Below are 19,412 nucleotides of genomic sequence, written 5' to 3' on the forward strand. Positions count from 1 at the left end.
CTCCCCCGCTCGTTGCCGCCTTCCCCCAACACACGGCCCGTCAACCTCCCCGTTCCCCCTATGGTTGCGTCCGTGACATCATCATCATGGCAACAACAGCTGCAGCCCGGAGCCGGGGAGCCGCCGCCGCCGCCGTGTCTGTGGTGCTGCGGGGGGACAGGCCCGCGCTGCCCGTGAAGCGATCGCGGACGGCCGGGCTCTAGAGCCCGCGGGGCGCCCCGGCCAAGTGCGCGCCCGTGTGTGTACGGGCAGCGGCGGCGGCGGCAGCAGGAGGCGGCGGGGCGGAGGAAAAGAGCGGGCGACAGACAGAAGGAGAAGGCGCGTGCGAGTGCGCGCGCTCGTGCGTGAGACTGTGCGCGCGCCTGGCGGGGCGTGCGGGCGGGGAGAGGAGAGGCAGGCGGGGGGCTGCGCTCGCTCGCTGCGGCGGGGGGAGCCGTGCGGGCTCCGCGCTCGCTCGCTCCCTCCCTCCCTCCCTCCCTCAGTGCGTGCCTCGGCGGCGGCGGCGACGAACAACATGTTCTCAGTGCGGATCGTGACTGTCGACTACTACATGGGCAGCCCGCTGCCCGGCCTGGACCCCTGCCAGTCCCACTTCCGAGAGGCCCCAACCAAGCGGGTGCCCGTCGTGAGAGTCTTCGGCGCCACCCCTGCAGGTAAGGGACCCCCGTTCTTGCTGCCGCCGCCCCCCGCTGCCGACGGCCGGGCGGGGACAGCCCCGCTGCGGCGAGGGTCCTGCTGGCATCGGGCCCGCCGCCGCTCCCCCTACCCCCCCCGTGGCGGAGGCAGCGGCAGCTCGTGCTCTTTGTGGCTGGGTCGTGCTCCCCCCCGCCCGTCTACCCGCACCCGCCGCTGCGGCGCGTCTCACCTGCCAGCGAGCGCGCCGGGCCCAGCCGTCGCCGCGGGGCGGCGGCGGCGGCCGGCGAGGAAGGGACATGCCTCGGCTGTCCCCGCGAGGGAGCCCGGCAGCCGCCGCGGGCGGAGGGGTCATGTCCCGCCGCGCACCTCGCCCGCCCCCCCGGGCTGGTGGCGGCGGGGAGCTGCGGGGCCAGGGCGGAGAGCCCACGGCTGCCGGGGCTTTGTGCGCGCCGCGGCCGGCGTGGGGGCTTGCCCCGGGCGAGCGGCTGCAGCTGTGCAAACACTGGGGGCAGCCGCCCGCTCCGCGTCCCTCACACCCCCGTTAAGGGCAGAATAACGGCGTGTGGTCCCGGGGGGTGGCGGCGACACACGGGGAGATGTGTCTGCTGGGCGAATAGTGGAAGGGAGAGCGTACAAGGGGAAACCTTTGAACGTGGTTACAAGTGAGACTTCTGCAGTACTTACAAAGTGGGGGTTTACGGTGATCTTACGCTAGCGTGGTACACATCGCGTAAAACGATAGGCATTGGTGCTGCAGTGCAGAAGGGAACGTCCTAACCGCTGGCCACATGTTGCCCCCTGAGACTTCCTAGTGTCACATCCACTTCTTCATTGCCTCTTCTCAATGGACTCGTGGTTATAGTGTTCCCACATCTCCAGTATGTTTCTGACCCTCAGAACAGATTTCTAACAAATGTGGTATTTAGGAAAATAAATTTAATATTTCTTGTAGTTTACCCATACGTTAAGCACCAAGTTGGAAAAAAAAAAACAACAACCAACAACCTGTTCTTTGAGATGTTAGACGTAGTAAGTGTCATTGCTTGTGATCCCTTTTCACTTATTTTATATAATGCTGACCTTGGGCATTAAGGTATTTCTACATATTTTATTGACTTAGCTATTGAAAATGAGGTATTAGTATGTACATTAAATATCAGGCAAGACAACGAGGAAAAACATAATAAAAAAGGCATGTAATTCCCTTCACCCAGTTATAGTTAAGCAGATTTTTTTTTTTTTGGTGGGTTTTTTTTGGGGGAGTGGCAGTTTTGGGGTTTATTTATTTATTTGGAATTACCTGTTTAGGCCCAGAGGAACATGAGATATTAAAGCTGTTATGATCTGATGCATCTGGAGCTCCGAATTATTAAGTGAATGAGTGGGATGAATAGATACAATATTGAAATAGTGGGACCTATCTTATTGTAGTTCTAATTTTGCATACAAAAGAGATATTATGTAATAATATTTATGTAATGACATGAGTAACTATTTCATTATTAAAAAATGTAGAGCCTGAGGTTGTCTGGCAGGTAGCATGCTTTCTGTGCATGCGTGTGGTTAACTCATTAAGGCTTATTTCTTTTAAGAAAATGTTTAGGCTATGCCATATCATGAATGTGGCATCATAAAGTAAACAGTGAAGTAGTTTAGTTGTCCAGCTATTAGGAGCACAGTAGGAAATCTCTGGCTTCCCAAACCATAAACTTTAATATTAGCTTGCATAATAGAAGTGTTTCTAATTTGTCTTGGTTAGAGAAGACACTTCACTACAGTCTGCAAAGGAAGCGTGACTTGGCTGTCTTCTGTTTATTTCCTTGTTAAACTTTTTAATGGCTTTTTTTTCCTTTCTGTACCTTTCTTGTGTGCTAGTAAGCTACAAGACTTCTTGTTACATCTCTGCATTATCCTTTTCGTTTTTTAAAAAAGGAGATAAATGAAACTCTGTCTCTTTTCAGAGGTGTTGGACCTGAGCAGTCATTGTCAGAAGTAGTGTGACTACAAAGAGAGGGCTATCCGGTTATTCACTTGAGAGTTGAAATATAAAATGAAATTGAGTATAGCTGCTTACATCTACATTGACATTTTCTTTGGGGAAGAAGAAATAGTAAAAAAACTTACACTGTATAACAGTGGGATGTACTTATTGTTTGGCTTGCAGGCAGTGTGATGCATATCTGCACTTGAGTGGGTCTGGATAAGCATAACCCTTCTCATTGTGTTTAACTTTTATGTCTTGCCTGCAGGAAAGGTACTCAGTTGCCATGCTGCCTACATGACAGCAGACTACTATGTCCATGTAGGCTGCTTCACCTCCGGCGTTATTAACTCTGCACAAATCTTAATATGTTTAAAGTTGTGTGTCCATGCTGTGCAGCTAATTGGAAGCCAGGTTCAGAGCTGACTCCAAGTTCCACCTGCTGAGTGAAGGGGGATTGATTGGTATGTGGAAATGGCTTAGGCAGACGTTTAGAAAGTCAAATGTCTAGCAGCACTATATCTTGTGCCTTGCATCAGCTGTGGACATTGGTTCTGAAGGCACCTATCCATGCTTTCTGCCTCTTGTGGAGTTTGTGCTCAGTGTGGTATATGAATGCCGAGGACTGCCAGTGTTCTTATCTTTGAGGGCTTTCATGTAATCCTGTACTCAACAATTGATTTCTAAAGGTTTGCTGGTACAATCTATAATACTTAGTGGTTTGTGTCATGGTGGTTGGGGGAGGTAAAACCCAGACATTTAATTAGAAATAATGAAAGGATGAACTCCTAGAATGGACTCTGTTGGCAATAACATTTGACAACTTCTTTAGGTCTTTCAAAGAAGAAATTTAATTGTATTTGGCAAGATTATGCAAGTCATCTCTTGATGTTCTACATATTTGTATAGTAAGAGCTTGAAGGGCAGGGAATCAAAGTTTTATTTAAGCTCAAAGATCTGTCATTTTCTGTTGTTTTGTGAAATATAGAGAGTGAAATTCTGACTACAGTAGCAAAAGGTGAAGGACAACTTGAATTTATATTTGAATGCATCTTAGCTGTTTGAGCCATTTCGTTTCATTTTAGCCATTTGGTGCTTGAAGCAGACTGGCATGCCTGTTGGCATAGTGACTTGGACAAAAGTATAATTTCAGAAATGCTACAACACTGCCATGGTGGTAATGCAATGAAAGCAGTGTTAATACTTTATTGTATAAGATTGTAGATATTATTGAATATAGTAGTCTTTGTATCTCTAAAGGAGTCTTGTAATACTGCTGCTTACATTTAGAAAGAATAGGTTTTAATTCATCAGGTAGTGCTCATCTATGAAACAGTTTCATTGTCTTCTCAGACAGTGTTTCTTGTCTGCTACCTAGGAATTTCTGTAAATGCTTTTTATAAAAAACCCACAAACAAACAAAAAAAACCTTTGAGAAATTGCAAGGCCTCTTTATAAGAGTGAAATCATAATGAAAATTGAATTTTCTGTTTATGGATGGTCTTTTTTTTAATTGGTATTTCTTGAATTGTCATTCTTGTTGCTAAGTTGTGGTGTATGGATGTATCACAGTTTTGATTTATTTCCTGCTAGCTTTTGGCCATTTCAAGCTCTTCACTGATCACTTCAAAATAAGTATGCAGATGCTCAGTTGGGTGTTTCTGTCAGGTGCTTATTCAACTGCAGGAAGACAGAACCAAACTGTAAATACATCCATAAAGAAATCAGAGTGAGACTAGATGTCACATTAGGAGAGACGTGAACAAACAAGCTGAGGTTGCTAAGTTGTTGCTTCACTTAACAAGGCCGAGTGCAAGTAGCTGAGGATACTAATTGTAAACCAAATACAAGATAGAATCATAGAATAGAATCATGGAATCATAGAATCATAGATACCTGATGAGTTGACGATTTCAACAGATAGTTGAAATATTTTTTAAAAATGAGAAAATTTGGGTGTGATTTGAGTCTGATACACGTGATAAACTTTACAGAAATAGGTGTACATTTTAAAATTGCTTGCGTTAGGCTGAGAAATGTGTGTGCAGTTGACAGGAGGGCCTTTGGAGAAGGCAGATTAGGAATTTACCTAAGAAAAAAAATGTGTAATTTGAGAAATAATACGAGTCTGCTGTCCTCAACTGCCACTTAATATATTTTTTTTCTTTTTAAAGGGTTTTGTGTTTTACATGATGAAAGCACTGATCCAAGAGTGAATCTTACTTCAGGGCAGCACGGAAACTCAACCAAAGAGGAAGATGTTTTTAAGTTACTCTTACGTGGTTTTGATTATGAATTTTTTCTGAGGCTAGGTGTTATTTAGAGTAGGGGTTTACAGCAGCAAAATCGGAATGCATCTCAGGTAGATGTCAGAGTTTCTCCTTGGTTTTCTGAGAGGCGAAAAAAAGCAGAGGCAAATGCTCCAGCTCAAATTTGGCTCCTTTCTGGCAGCAGTAGCTCTGGTATGAGTTACTGAGGGGGCCTGCTTATCTTCTTTCTTCTGTTCTTCCCTCCCCTTTCCCCCTTCACTGACCTGGATAGGCAGTATATCTCATTCCATCCCAGTGTCTTTCTCTGTTCTGTTGCTGCTCACTTGAGAAGGAATGAGCTCATTGCAGGAGCTTCCTTCTTTCTATGCTCAGCTTGTGATTAACTTTTTCCCCCCCTCATTTTTGCTACCATTTTTTGCTATCATTTTTTCAGACACTGTCCACAGTGGTCATTCCCTGTGCTCTCCTTGATTCATTATCCCAGTGTTCATAGCCAAGCATCATTCTGGTTGCTGCTACTGCCCATATTCCATTTCCCAGAAGTGGGCACTTGTTTACAATTTTCCACTTCTTTCATAGTGAGAGGATGCAAAATAGGATACAGCCATTGTGCTGGGGGTTATGCCCCTGCCTTACCTGTTCACACCCTCTCCTAAAATATACCAGCAGACAGCTCTTGATAGGAGGTCATTCTGTGGACTGCAGCATGGCCTAGAAGATTTCTAACATTGTACAGTGTAGCTCCACTTCCAGCATACCATTTCTGCATCTTGCACTGGCAGGCTCCTCATGCTTCTGAAGAGCTATTTGAAAAATAGCCTCATGTTCATTTGTTTCTCTTATCTCCAGAGGTTTATCGTTTCTGTGAGACGTGAAAAGTGCTAGGGTAGAAATGAGAAATTTGAGAGAATGTATTTATTCTGAGATTGTTTCCAGTGTTTGAGTTTTGTCAGTGATGTGATTTGAGTTCATTAGTTTGTGGCTTACTTGGTTCTTAAAAGGATGTGTTTTCTAGTATGTTGTGAAGGGTTTGTATTTTGGATTTTTTTGTGGTTTTTGTTTTTTTGGTTTTTAAGAACCTTCTCCTTGTTTTGAGTCATTCATTACATACTTTGTATAGGTTGCCTGCTGAGTTGTTTGAGCAATGAGAGGCTGCCTGAATAAACTGTGAGATTCTGCTCCACTGGCAATAAACTTGTTAAGTAGCAAATTTAGTAGCCATCTATATAGAGCTTGCCATACTTCTGTTTCTTAAATAAACCTTAAAATACTGTGACAAAATCAACGTTGTAACTAGAATCCAGATATTAGTTTCATAACCAGTATACTGTTTGCTACTGTAGAGTACCTCATGGTCAAGTCACTGAATATATTTGTGCTTTTGCAATTCAGTCAAAACAATACATGTATAACTGACACTATGGGCTTATAACTCCATCATCTGCAGACTTTAAATCAGCAGCCTCTCTGTTGGGTTTAATATCTAACTTGGGACTGATTTTTATGGTAAGTGTCCCAGAAATACCCTAATAGCTTATCTACCTCATCTACAACTTCCAGTTCTGTTACTCACTTGTGTTACTGCTTGTTGAAGTAGCTGCTTCTTCAGCGTGTAAAATGAATCTCCTCTAAATAGCACATTGGCCTCAAAATTGTCTCTCTTATTTTTATCAGAGTAGCACATGCATATCGCAACTGAGGTTGGCGGGATTAGACAATCTGTAAACACTCAGTGAGAAACACAGCTCCTGCTTAGTAATTTTTTCAGTCTGAGTAGACAAGATAAATCTGTGGAAGAAGGAAACAGGTGTGGTAGCACCATGCTATCCATTTCTTCTTAGTATCTAATTTCAGAGTTCCAGTATTGATCATTTAATACCCTCTTCTGCTAACTGTTGTCATTATCCTGGTTTTGTCCTTTACCCTTGATTGACTTGACTGGCCTCTGTGTGCAGTGGGCCTCTGAGAAGGATGATGATAATGAAAATGTAACCATTTGGAAAAATGGCAGCATGAACACTCGCACTAAAAGATTTACAGTGGATGTTCAGTCTCACAGTTGAAGCAACTGAAATCTTTCAGAATGATTGGACAGGGTCACTGGAGATTCAGTCGCATGTTACGGGAGATTGTTAGTCAGCTCTACTTTTTTTTTGGTTGTTGTTTGTTTGTTTGTTTTTTGGTAAGCATTCTGAATCTCCAGCTATTGCAAAGCCAGCATCTAATCCTCCTTACCTGTCATAACGGGATGTTGAGTTGACAACTGGTGAACTTGCTTCTTTCTCTCTGTCCTCCATGTCATACTTACTGTCCCCATGTGTTGCAATCGTGTGCATTTTTTAAGTTCCTGTATAAGTCTCCTTTGTATTAAATATATTCTGTGGGAAAAACGTTTCGCTGTCTATTGAATTGCTATCTCACAATTCAAAGACATGTTCATGACAGACACGTAGCTAGGTATACCTGTGTAAAGAAAAGAATGGATTTGCTTAAGGTGCCACATCAAATCAATTGCAGAACTGATAGTACAATGAAGAAGCTACTGTCTACAAGCACTGGTATGTCTGTGCTGCTACCCTGCCCACTAATAAATTAATCCAAACAATAAAATAATGTTTTTTAATATGCTGTCAAAGGTAGTTGGGATAACAATTACAGCATTAAGGCCTAGGCTTGATTAACAAGGTTCAAGAACTGATTGCAAAGATCTGCCATGAAATCTGTATAGTTCAGCTGTAATTGCACTGTTATTCATGATACCTGCATGTATTCTGGTGAAACCAATAATTTTGAGAAATGCAGTGGAATAATCTAGTATATAAGCTTGCAAACAGGCAGTATTTCTCTGCTTGTGTTACAGTTACTTCAAGACTGAGAATAGAACACAAATATAGAAGAATCTAAACAAATACCAGGAAAGTTTGTACTAGATATAGGGACTGTCTGAAATGCCAGTGTTTGCATAGGCTTAATTCATGCATGTTTGTTAAGGTTCTTTTCTTTAAAGAGCTGCTTTTTATTACAGAGAAGTTACAAGGTGTGTAGAAATTTGTGGGTTTTTTGGCAGGGCATTTAAATAAAACTTCACACTTGCTGGCTGGGGTGGACCATATGGCTTATTAGGGAACCCTTTGATGTCTGTATGCTCCAGCCTTTCTGTAATCAGCATGCAGACGGCCATTTCAGATAACTTCTTCCCCTGCTCAGGTAGATATATATATATGCAGTCCATCATGTTGACTGCATGTTTATGAGTTCATGTTATATGACCTTGGCGTACATGTGCGTGCCTTCTCAGATTCTCAGGTTGTGGAATCGTACTTGGAGATATTCAAAAGCCGTCTGGCTGTGGTTCTTGGGCAGCCAGCTCTACATGCCCTTGCTGGAGCAGGGGTTTTGGATCACGTGACATCCAGAGGTCCCTTCCAACCTCAACCATTCTGTGATTACTGAGATTGCTCTCATCAGCAGTGAGTATCCAGGTGCTCTGTACAGCCTGTTCTTGTGTCCAGGTAAACACAGTTGCATCCAAATGATGTGGAAAGGTTGCCAAGGAGCTGTCTTTGAGTTGATTACCCTACACCTGCAAAACTTACTGGTAGGTTTTGGCAATGTTAGTGAAAACTGATTCAGATTTGAAAAGAAGAAATGAAAGAATATTCACTACAGAGACCATTGCCAGGTTGTGTCTGTCCCCCAGTGACAACTTCATTTCCTAAAAGTTACAAAGAAAGTAGGAGCAGCCACTGCTTATTTACATTCAAGTTGTGCCTCTACTGTTTGCTGACTAAACCAGTGTTTACTACAGCAAGGCTGTATGTCCTATTTTAGGCTCAGTATCAACACGTGATACTCGGTGAGAATATTGAAAGGGCTTTGGAATGTTGCACCTAATCCACAATACTTGGCATTACTCCTCAGGGGAGGTTTACAATGCAAGTTTTCTGAATTTTGTATAATGAGATATATAACGAGTCTTTCATTTTGTGTTTGAAACTACCTAGGTGGGTTTCTGCGTAGCACAGATTTTAAGCAGTGGGAATTGGAAACTGATTCAGCCCTCACTTCTGCAGGTACTGCTTTCAGATCAGTAATGAACAAATTTCTCTTGCTGCCACCCTGTTATATATATTATCCAGATGAAGAGGTTATTTCCTGGAGTTCTTGATATAGCAGCTTTTATATTTCCTTTTTAAAAGTTATCAATTTAACCTAGCAAAAATGTTACAAAGGACTTTCATTGCAGGTGAATCTTCCTTCATGTTCTTGTATGGTTTTACCCATTGACTGTTAAGCAAATGGTTTTGTGGCATTCACATTTGTAAGCAGGGAAACCTATTTTACCTGCTGTCTGTAGGAAATTAGAAGAAATCACAGGCAGTTTCATACATTGAGGTAAAATTAATCTGGTTTTAGAAATACTTGATACCAGATACTTTAGCTTTTTGAATGTTTGCATTAGCTTTGTAGAACTGAGACTTAATCATCTTTACTGGTAGACTGAAATAGTAGCAGTAAAACCAACCTGGTTTTGCTGTATTATCTGTTTGTCTTTCCAACAACAGAAGTGTGTCTTTACGCTCAGATTAATGTTAGGGTTGGAACTGAACTCTAGAGATCATCTAGTTAGTCCAAGTGCTCTACTCAAAGCAGGGTCAGGTATACCAGCTCCAAGGATGGAAATGCCACAACCTGTCTGGGTATGTTCCCATGTTTGACCGTCCTCATAGTAAAACAAAATAAATGAGGAGGAAGGGGGGGGGAGGGGGAATGTGGAACCCAAACCCACATAAAGGTTGGGGTTTTTTTTAAGGTTCTTGTGTTTCAGTTTGTGCCCATTGCCTGTTGTTCATTCTGTGGGCACCACTGAGGAGGAGTCAGACTCACTCTTCTTTACTGCTTTCTATCAGGTATTTACGTACATGGAATTGTTAAGATCCTTTTGCCCTGACCCCAGTCCTTCTCTTCCTAAGGCTAGAGAATCCTGGCTCATGAAGCCTTCCCTTGTATGTCCGATGCTCCTTGCCCTTAATCATCTTCATGGCCTGGCTCCAGTATGTCCATGTTTGCCTTGTACTGGGGAACCCAGGCCTGGACCTGGCATGCCAGATGTGTCTCACCAGTGCTGAGTATAGGAGAAGGGTCATGCCCCTCAACCTCCTGGTAGTGTTCTTCCTAATGCAGCTCAGGATACCATCTGCCTGCTTCGTGGCTGAGGCACATTGCTGCCTCCTGTACTTCCAGGATCCCTGGGTCCTTCTCTGCAAAGCTGCTTTCCAGACAGTCTGCCTTCAGCCCTCAGTGGTGTATGGAGTTATTCCTCCCCAGGTGAGGACTTTGCTTCATGCTTGGAGAGCTTCATGAGGTCCCTCTCTGACCATTTCTCCAGCCTGTCAAGGTCCTGCTGAATGTCAGCACAACCCTCTGGTGTTTAAAGCACTCCTCCAGATTTTATCATCTGCAAGCTTGCTGAGGGCACACCTGTACAATGTCCAGGTCACTAATGAAGTTGCTAAACAATATTGGCCTCAGTATCGACCTCTAGAGTACACAACAAATGACTGAACTCCATGTTCCATTATTGCAAGGCTGCTTCTCCTCACTTAAGTTTCATTTCTCTCCCCACTGCATAAGAGTTAAATCTGTTTTAGAGCTCTCCAGTGTGTGTTTTGTTGTTACCTCTTCGTTTTTTTAACGTGCCATCCTCTGAGGTGAAAGTATATGCACTTCATTTCATTTTTTATTACAGCGAGGTTTGTTTTGTAGCATTTATAAAACTTCTATGTAGCTATCTCAGGTATGGTATAACTATGTAAAAGTAATAAATCCTAGGTCTGTATTTTCTGGGTTTTGATAGGATGTTTTACCTGAACAGAAAACATAGGAATGATCTAAAATAACTGAATATAAGCCATCATTTGACTAAAAAGGTATTCTGTGTCAGAAATACAGTTTTAAATGTCCTGTGTTTTTCTTGCATCAGAAAAGTGGTGTATGTTGTGCATAACGTAATTTAACTTGCCGTGGTAATTCAGGTCGTTGAGGGTTTTTTTATGTATGGTTCTTACAGAATTTGTGCATTCACTTGCACATCTGTAAACCTGCAATTCCCATGCAGGGATTAATTTAGTATCTTTACAGTCTATATTCCTGTTTTGATCTGATGCATTGAAAAACCCAAAAGAATAGAAAAAGCAAACCTCAGAAACCCCACTAACAAAACTCCCCACCTTAGTGTAGATGGGAAGAACAGACAAAGTTCTGCTAAGCATTTACAGATTGTGCCAGCATGTCAGATTTTGGTGAGCTTGTGTTCTTATGCCAACAGTTGGAAGTGTAATCAAGGAAATAAATAGTCATTTTTAACCACTGCTGTATTAAAGATGAAAGACTTAAGAACAGAAACCAGTTGTTTTAGGCAGTGTGCAGATAATGGTGGATAGTCCTCACTCCAAAAAAATTATGTTCTGTATAAACAGAGCATTAAAAGGTGTAGAAAGAGTGATATGTTATGAAAACAGATGGCATGGTAATATTGTTAGTCGTTATTTTGAAGTGGAATTTTGTAGGAGGGATTGCCTGAATGGAAAAAAAGGAGGAGGGGAGGATGTGTTGAAAGAAAGGATGGGAATGGAAAGAAATATGTAGAGCATGCGAGGTGAGCTGGGGAAGGGGGGGGGTTGGTGGAAGGAGAGTGCTGAGAGCCAGGACTGCGGAAAATATTGATGTTAGAGCTGCAACAACAGGGACCAGTTATCTAAGGCTTCTCCCTTTTGGTTTCACTTGCTTTGGCTCATGGGGCTGATTCATCCCCTGAAATTTCTTATCTCCAGACTTGTGGCTGGAAGTAGATGAGGTGTTACATGAGGTTTATTGCTCTGTGCAGTGGGAGAAGAGAGAAAGAAAACAAATTCCCCCCCTAGATTGAGAACTGTCCAAGAGATATAGAGAGAACAACAGTATTCTCATGAGCACCGTGCAGTTTGTGAGCATGTTTGATGTTGCCTGCTTTTATGAAAATTTGTATTATTTTTAGGTTAAGGGATGTGAAATTGTCAGTAAAATCATTTCTGAATATCTGGTGTTCATCTTCCCAGTGTACCAGTAGAAATAAACTAAAACCAGCCAGACTTAAAGCCTGACTTTGCAGCATGATGCATGTACAAGAAAATATATCTTTTGCTGTCAGAGAAAGATAGGTGGGTCTGAAAAATGTAGCTGTGTATGTGGCAGATTTAACAAATAGAACAAAAACAGTGAGAAGCAGGTCACTTCTTCAGCTGATCTTCTCTTTAGTGTAAATGAGCTTTCTGTAGCCTCTTTGTCATGTTCTTCACTTGCTTCTATAAAAATGCTACTTGTTTTTTGTGTAAGCTTGATTTGCTGAAAGAAAACCTTAGCCACATTTTGCTTGTTACAAGTTAGTCTTTGGCTTTTTTAGGGTGTCATTTTCTTATGGAAACCACTAGCAATGCAGAGTTTTAATTTTATGAATAATTTGGCTTCTGTAGCCATATAACTCATTAAACCATTTAATGTCACTGAATGTTTGAATTCTGTAGTTTTTAAAGGAAAGGATGAGTGATTGCAATTATTTTTTTTTTTTTCATGACTGGGGACTTGGTATTTTCGTAGCAGTACATTGATGGTAAGAGGCTGAAGCTTGTGCATTTGACAGTAAAGTTGTGGAGATAAAATGGTGATGGAAAAATAACAGTAGATCAGAGTGGCTAGAGAACCTTCAGTAAAAAGTTGGTTTAGGAGAAAACGTGGTGACTTAAGATTGCAGTGTAATGCTTTTATTATCTGAAGATACAGAATTTGATATAAGGGTCAGGAGAAGCACAAGTAATGTTTAAAACTGAGCATTATGAAACTTTGGCTGTTTTTACAGCTGCTCTGCAGCAGCTCTCAGCTGAAGCTTGAATCTCTGCATGTGCTTCTAAGACAGAGTTTTCTGATCCAGTAGTTTGAATTTTTTTCTTTTATATTTAGTTAATGATTTTAAATGTTTTACGATATGCAGTATTGAACAGGAGTTTCTTGGTCAAAGAGTTTGATGCAGTAACTGTCACATTGCATAAATGTTGCTTTCTGAAGCAGTCTGATTTTCTTTGGCTTGTGTTTGGACAAATGCACAATGTGATTATTTGTTAGTGTTTTTACACTAGGAAGTCACTTAGAATTGTGGGGAAGAGGGAAGAGAAGGGGAAAGACTGATGCAATAGATTTGCCGAGCTGATATGAGGCTTGGGGGACAGTGTTTGTTTTTTTGTTTTTATGGAGGTAGACTCAGTCTGTTTTCCTCAAATAATTGGGTTCTTTATTAACACAGTGTAACGAGGTTTCAGCTGATCTACAGCTGAAAATAGCTTACTGTTTCCAAGTATTTTGTGAGCTGCTTATTGATGTTGTAATGAGTAACTAAGGAAAAGTAGATCATTTTCTACCAATTGTGTGTTCTGAATTACTGCAGACACTGAAGCTCTGCAGAAGAATTCTACTGTTTCAGTTCATCCAAACAGTGAAACAGGATACTGCTAGTACTAGAGGTAGTGTATTCATGTGAGGATTACATATATGAAGAGATAAAAGAGGTAAATGTAAAACTTAGGGAATTGTAAGTCAATTCCATCTGCATTCATAAAGGAATCTCAGCTTATTTCCCATCTAAACATTATTAAAACAGTTTCTTAATTTCTTCAACTATGTAGTGATCTGTTAAAGATAACAGCCATTCCTAGTGTAACTAGATGTGATAGACTTAGATACTCTGCTATTCTGGATATAAGCCTGGCTCTTCAATATCTGTAAATTGTGTATTTAAATGCATACCCAGAACCATAGTATTTTTGACAGAATAGAACCTAGTATAGTGGTTACAAATCTTGTAATAGTCCTCAACAAAATTTTGGATGTTAAAATTTAATATAACTTGATTTTTTTCAGCTTTTTTTTTTTTTTTTTTTTTTTCAGTTAAGTCATAATTGGAAATTTCTGCAACTGTTGTATGGATATCCTTCATTTTTTTATAGTTTGTAGGAGAGGAGAGGAGAAGTATGTGATAGGGGAGTTATCCACTAAATCTTTGGCTCTATCAGTACCAGAGTGATTTGGTATGAGTGCAGCCTCTTGTGATTATACTTTGAAGTGTATGTTTCATTTGTCACTGTGAGTTTGTTAGGGAAAATGAAAATATTTAAAAAAAATATTGTTTGAAAAATCAGTTTAATGGTGAAACTTGTAATTAAGGATGATACTGTTACCTATACGGAAGGAGTGACTTCTAGTAAACTCCTATAGAAGTGATGCTTTTTAAAGTACAGTTTTTCTTTCTTCATTGTAGCACTTGTATTCTCTCAATTTTGAAAGAAATGTGAGATCTGGAGGTAGTTTTATGTAATGTCTTAAAAATTCACATTATGAAAGGAAAAAAATATTCATATTCTGAAGTACAGCAGCTGGTTTACAGCATCTGATTACAATGATTGTTTTTTTCCAAAGCATTATATTTTAAGCAGTCTCTAATGTGACTGTTTAGTGTTTTGTGATTATTAATACATAATATAAAGGAACTTTTTATTCTCTCTGATACTATCGTTTGCAAGCTGGGGTCGGAATTGAAAGAATACAGATTTTTGTATGTAAGGAAGCAGGTGTTTTTTTTTTTTTTAACATGCTGAGTTGTTTGGGCTTTTTTCTATTTTTGATTAGTTTTCAGTTGACCGACAGAATTGATCACCATGATACCTTCCATATTTTACCAGGAGAAAAGTGGGGTTTTGTCAACCTATGTTCTAATAGCTGCCAGCATTTAGAACAAGGAAATCTCTAAGTTGATATTGGAGGCTAGCCATGTAAAAGGATAGGGCGCCAACTGCATGAAGTGCTTTTCTGGCAGATAGCTTCTGTGTACACTCATCCCTAGCTCAGAAGTAAATCTGATCTGAGATAGTTTCTGCTTTTGTGAGTTAGCTTAAGTTTAGTTCTGAATTAATGAAGCATAGGTCACATTTGTAGTGAAAATGGTTGCTCTCTGACTGTTTTTGTAGCATTCACAGTGAGAGGTCAAGAGCTCTTTTTCCAGTCAGGAACTTCAGTCGCATTTTAGAATAAGCTCAGTTGCAACTGGACATCATTGTTGCTCGTTGCCAAGCTGTACTTTTAACTGTTTAGATTTAAAAATGCTTCCAAAAATCATCTCTCATGAGGCTTAGGTATTTCTACGTAGGCCCAATTGTAGACAAAAGGCTTTACTCCAAAGAGGTTTGTAATGGTTAGAATTGTTGTAGTTTTGTTTTAAAATTTGCTCAAGCAGTTAAGAAATCTGTAAACAAACAAACAAACAAAAAAATCAGATATTTTCTACTGTTAGTAAAGAATGTGATGAAAATGGAGTGATCTTTTCCAAAAGTGAGAAATAAACTGAAACTAAAAGAATCGTGGGTGCAGTTAAAACTCCTAATTTCCATTAAGTGAAAGGTGAAAAAAGTGAGAAATGCAGATGATGATGATGATTATAATAAATATTTATGTAGAAATGGGTTGCACTTTTCCCAGTGGGGAGACAAATATTTATGTTCTGTAATTGTCTGTTAACAGAGATCTTGATCCCTCACTATTGAATAGTAGCAGCCACAATAATAGGATTAATGTGTCAAAAATGTCACATTTTAAGATTTTTTTTTTTTTTTTGTTAACTTGCCATTATTGTAGGAAATCATGTATTGGATCTTTCTTTGTCTTAAGACAGTTTCTTAATATTTGAGACATTGTTAAAATTTCAAGGGACAATTTTAAGTTGGGTGTAAGTAAGTTTGTCAGTAGATGATTTGGCTAATGTGGTTCCATAACATCATGACTTGATTTTTCAGAGGTATATATTTACAGTTCCTATAAAATCGATATATTTCTGGCTGCCTCCAGGAGTTCCACCCTTAAGGCCACTTTTTAAACAGAAATGTGCTACAAATGTTTTTATTTAGAAACAATGATTAGAGTCCTATGTTTCTTCTCATGCATAATTGTCAGGGGTGGTTACTTATTTGTAGGAGAGAATAAGCAGAAGTCACGGTCTCATGTGTGATTTGGGTATGAGGTTAAACTTTTAGTTCTTTATGACCATAATTTTTAAGTGATTGCTACTTTTTTCATGCAGTTGTAACTTCAAGTTTTTGTCTCCCACACAACTCCCTAGTTCATGCCCTACACAGAATGTTATACTTCAAGACCTGAAAACCTGATAAAAGTGAGATAAATCTAAACACTTGCCATATAAAACCACTGCCCTTTTAAGCAATATCTCTCTGTTTGGTCATTACTTTATACTTCTGCAAATTAAAGTTATTTTAAATTGGATTAAACTCTTGCAAGAGAATAATTCATTCAAGTTGGCCTTTCAAGATTATGTTCAGATTGAAAGCTGAGAATTACGTGCAGAACCTTTGCAAAGACATTTGACTTTTCTTTCTTTTAATTCTATTCCTACAAAGAGGTTTTTTTTGAGTATTTATCTCATATATATGTACATAACTGCATTTCTGTCTGCCATATATGCAGTTAGCAAATGATTTGTGTTTTAAAATACTAAAGTAATTCTTTAATTTAGTTATTAAAGATGTAGAATGAAGACAGAAGGATTGAATGACTTGTACAAGGTCATGAGGGGTTTGAAGCGGTATTTGTCCTCCTTGTCTTGCCTTTAGGTGTCTTAATCACAAGACTATCATTTAATATAATGGTATGCACCAGTGCTTCTAAGAATTCTTCACAAGAAATGTGCCTTTATGCCATAATACTGTGTGTAGATTTGTCCAGCTAAACTAAGTGAGCAATAGACTGGAAACAGACATTGTAGAATATGTATTGAAAAGTCATAAACAAAAGGTGTTATTAAAAGGTTATATTTTGAAGGAACTAAAGATGGTTGTGTTCATGAATTTCAGCTTATTCCATTCAAGTTTGTGCTTTTTTCATTAAGTGTTAAAGATCTGGAGTATTCTGTGCTGATAAATCATCTCAAAGCCTGACAGCATAGCATTTTATTTTCTGAAGATTGAAGTTTTGACTGTGCTGTGTCTTCCCATGTTTTTTAATCATATTCAAACACAAATCTAGTGTACTAGTGCTAGTACACTTCCACTTTCTGAAAGAATTGTTTGAAGGATAGCCCCTGACATAGTTTGGCTCACACAGTCCCTTTCTTAAAAAAAAATCCTGGACAGGGAAACTTGGCAGACAGTCCTATTGGAAAATAATAAACACGCCTCTGCCAGAAGTGTTTGAATTTGTTACAGTCATCTGGTCTGGACTAGTAGCTGCATAGAGATCTATGAATAGCAACATTAGAGGCAGAGGAGCAATTTTTCTACAGGCATAGGGTTGGAATGATTCTTATTTGGAAGTCTGCCTTTGTCATCAAAGATTTAAAAACAATGTTTTTGGTTTGGTTTGGTTTTTTTTTTTTTTAAAGGTTGGTTGGGGTTTTTCTCCCCCCCTGAAGAAAATAATATGTGGGAATAAACAGAATGCAAAATTTGCTGGGATGTTCGTTTTAGAACAGGACAGTGCAGAAGTACCCCAGTGACACTGGTGAAGGGTTTTTCTGACCAAAGACAAGACAAAAAATAAATAGCTTTACCTTTGTTCTTCAATCTCAACATCTTTTGGTGGTCTTGATGCAGTTCTTTTCTGCTTTTCCTAGAAATAAATGAATTCTTTGTCTCTTAAAGGGCTAGGGCTCCAGGGGTTTTAATAGTCAGTTTCTCTTTAGAGTTGCGCAGGAGTTATTATTACTTGCAAGGTAATACAAGATTTTCAGGTTGTTTTCCCAGTCCACAGCCATCGCTATTAATACTATGATGTAGTGGTCACCTGCGTGAGAAGTTCCCATTGGTCTGTGCTTTGCTCTTGATGCACTTTGTGTTTGGTTTACTTCTGATATATTCAAGTTAATTGACTATGATTTGAAATTATCAGGTGTTTGTGTTACCTATGCAAAATGCTTTTTAAGCACAGGTTTTTATTCCTGGTTATGGTCTGTTTCCTCCAGGTGTCCAAGTGTTTGAATGTCCATTGGAAGCGATAGTGTTGGAAGGGGAGTTTGATGGTTAGGGTGTTAAGGTTCAAATTTTGTTTTCCCATCAATTTCCTGTAGGGGTTTGGGAGATGCTACTTACATCTATAGAAATATAAAGCAAAGTAGAAACAAAGTCCTAATTTTATAAGTTGGCACAGTGCTGCACTGGTAATCTGATCTAAATAATTTGACTCTATGTTACCGTATTTCCACTTTTTGGTCTAATAGCAAATAAAAAAAAATACATAATTTTCTTCATTGTCCTGAACTTTGCTATCAGTACTTCCAGGTTCTTTTGTTCTGGATGCCTGAACAAGTTCAAGTGTGTCAGTTGTTTCTTAAACTCACTGTTGATAATGCCATTGTTGTTATTCAAAGGATTAAATTAAACCTTTCTCTCAAAAGGACCAGGAGCTGGGACAGTGAAATAGACTTCATTGTCCAGAATTAAAGTGATACCATTAGTACTGGAAATAAAATGCAAATACTTCCAAATCTGAGACACAGAAACAGGAATATTTGTGTTCTGTGATAGTGGTATCCTCAGAGATTTTTCTAGACTTTAACTTGGGCTTCATATAGTTCTCTTTATTGCTTTACAGAACTGGATACACCCAGAGAATCTTGTTTTGTTTTTAATGAGAATGAGATAATGTTGACTTTACATTTCAATAGCCCAAAAGCATTTTACTAATTAGTAATCTTTAAGGCCTGTGAGTTAACCGCAGCAATAACTGTCCAACAGACCTCAGGGATGAGAAAAAACAAAAGGGGAGGTATGATTTGTCAGTGTACTTCTGAACCTGGATGAACTACTTCTGTCTCCTGACACTAGAAGATTAGTGTGAAGTTGTTGCATGGCTTCAGGCAGACAGCCTTTCTTTTCAACTCTTGGAAATGTAAGTAATTGCTTATGAGGAAGACTAAATGCTCTTTTAAGGTGTGTCTTCACTAAGTAATTAACAGTAGTGCTTTTGTTTCTTGCCCAAAAGTGTATCACGCCATTTATGTTAAAAACCTGCATGTTCTTTCAGATTTGGTCAAGTTTGCTGTTAAAAACCTGCATGTTCTTTCAGATTTGGTCAAGTCTGCTTGCTTTAGGGAAGGTCATGCATTGGAATTCGATCCCGTTTATTTCTCAATCTTGCTATGGTTTATTCTGGTAAAATTATTTGAGGGCCTGTGGTCCTCCAGTTCTGTTGCTGCAGTTGTTCTCAAAGGGCATGTAAGCTGACGTTGTATGCTCGTAAAAGCTCTTAGAGGACCTCAGCATGAAAAGTAGAATATACTACTAGAAATACATGGATGAACAAAACCAGTATTGAAGATGCATAATCACTGAATGGTGTCTTACAAGGTTAACTAGGGGCTTCAGATCTGGTTGCTAACCTTTGAGTTTTCCATGAGGTAACCAGCTGCAAGGGTATCCAAACACATGTGAATAAAG

The 19,412-nt window shown here is 39.9% G+C and overlaps 1 protein-coding gene across 1 annotated transcript in view; it reads left to right on the forward strand.

Annotated features, from left to right (window-relative positions):
• Positions 1 to 514: 514 nt before the first annotated feature.
• The window catches only part of REV3L (REV3 like, DNA directed polymerase zeta catalytic subunit), a gene marked incomplete at its 5' end in the record, with an annotated part of 119,161 nt that continues 100,263 nt past the window's right edge, over positions 515 to 19,412 (forward strand). Inside the window, one exon of the mRNA XM_080616497.1 lies at positions 515 to 653. Coding sequence (XP_080472623.1) covers positions 515 to 653 — 139 coding nt within the window. The remainder of the gene's footprint in view (positions 654 to 19,412) is intronic.

This window comes from Psittacula echo (assembly GCF_963264785.1).
Source record: "Psittacula echo genome assembly, chromosome: 4".
NCBI lineage: Eukaryota > Metazoa > Chordata > Aves > Psittaciformes > Psittacidae > Psittacula > Psittacula echo.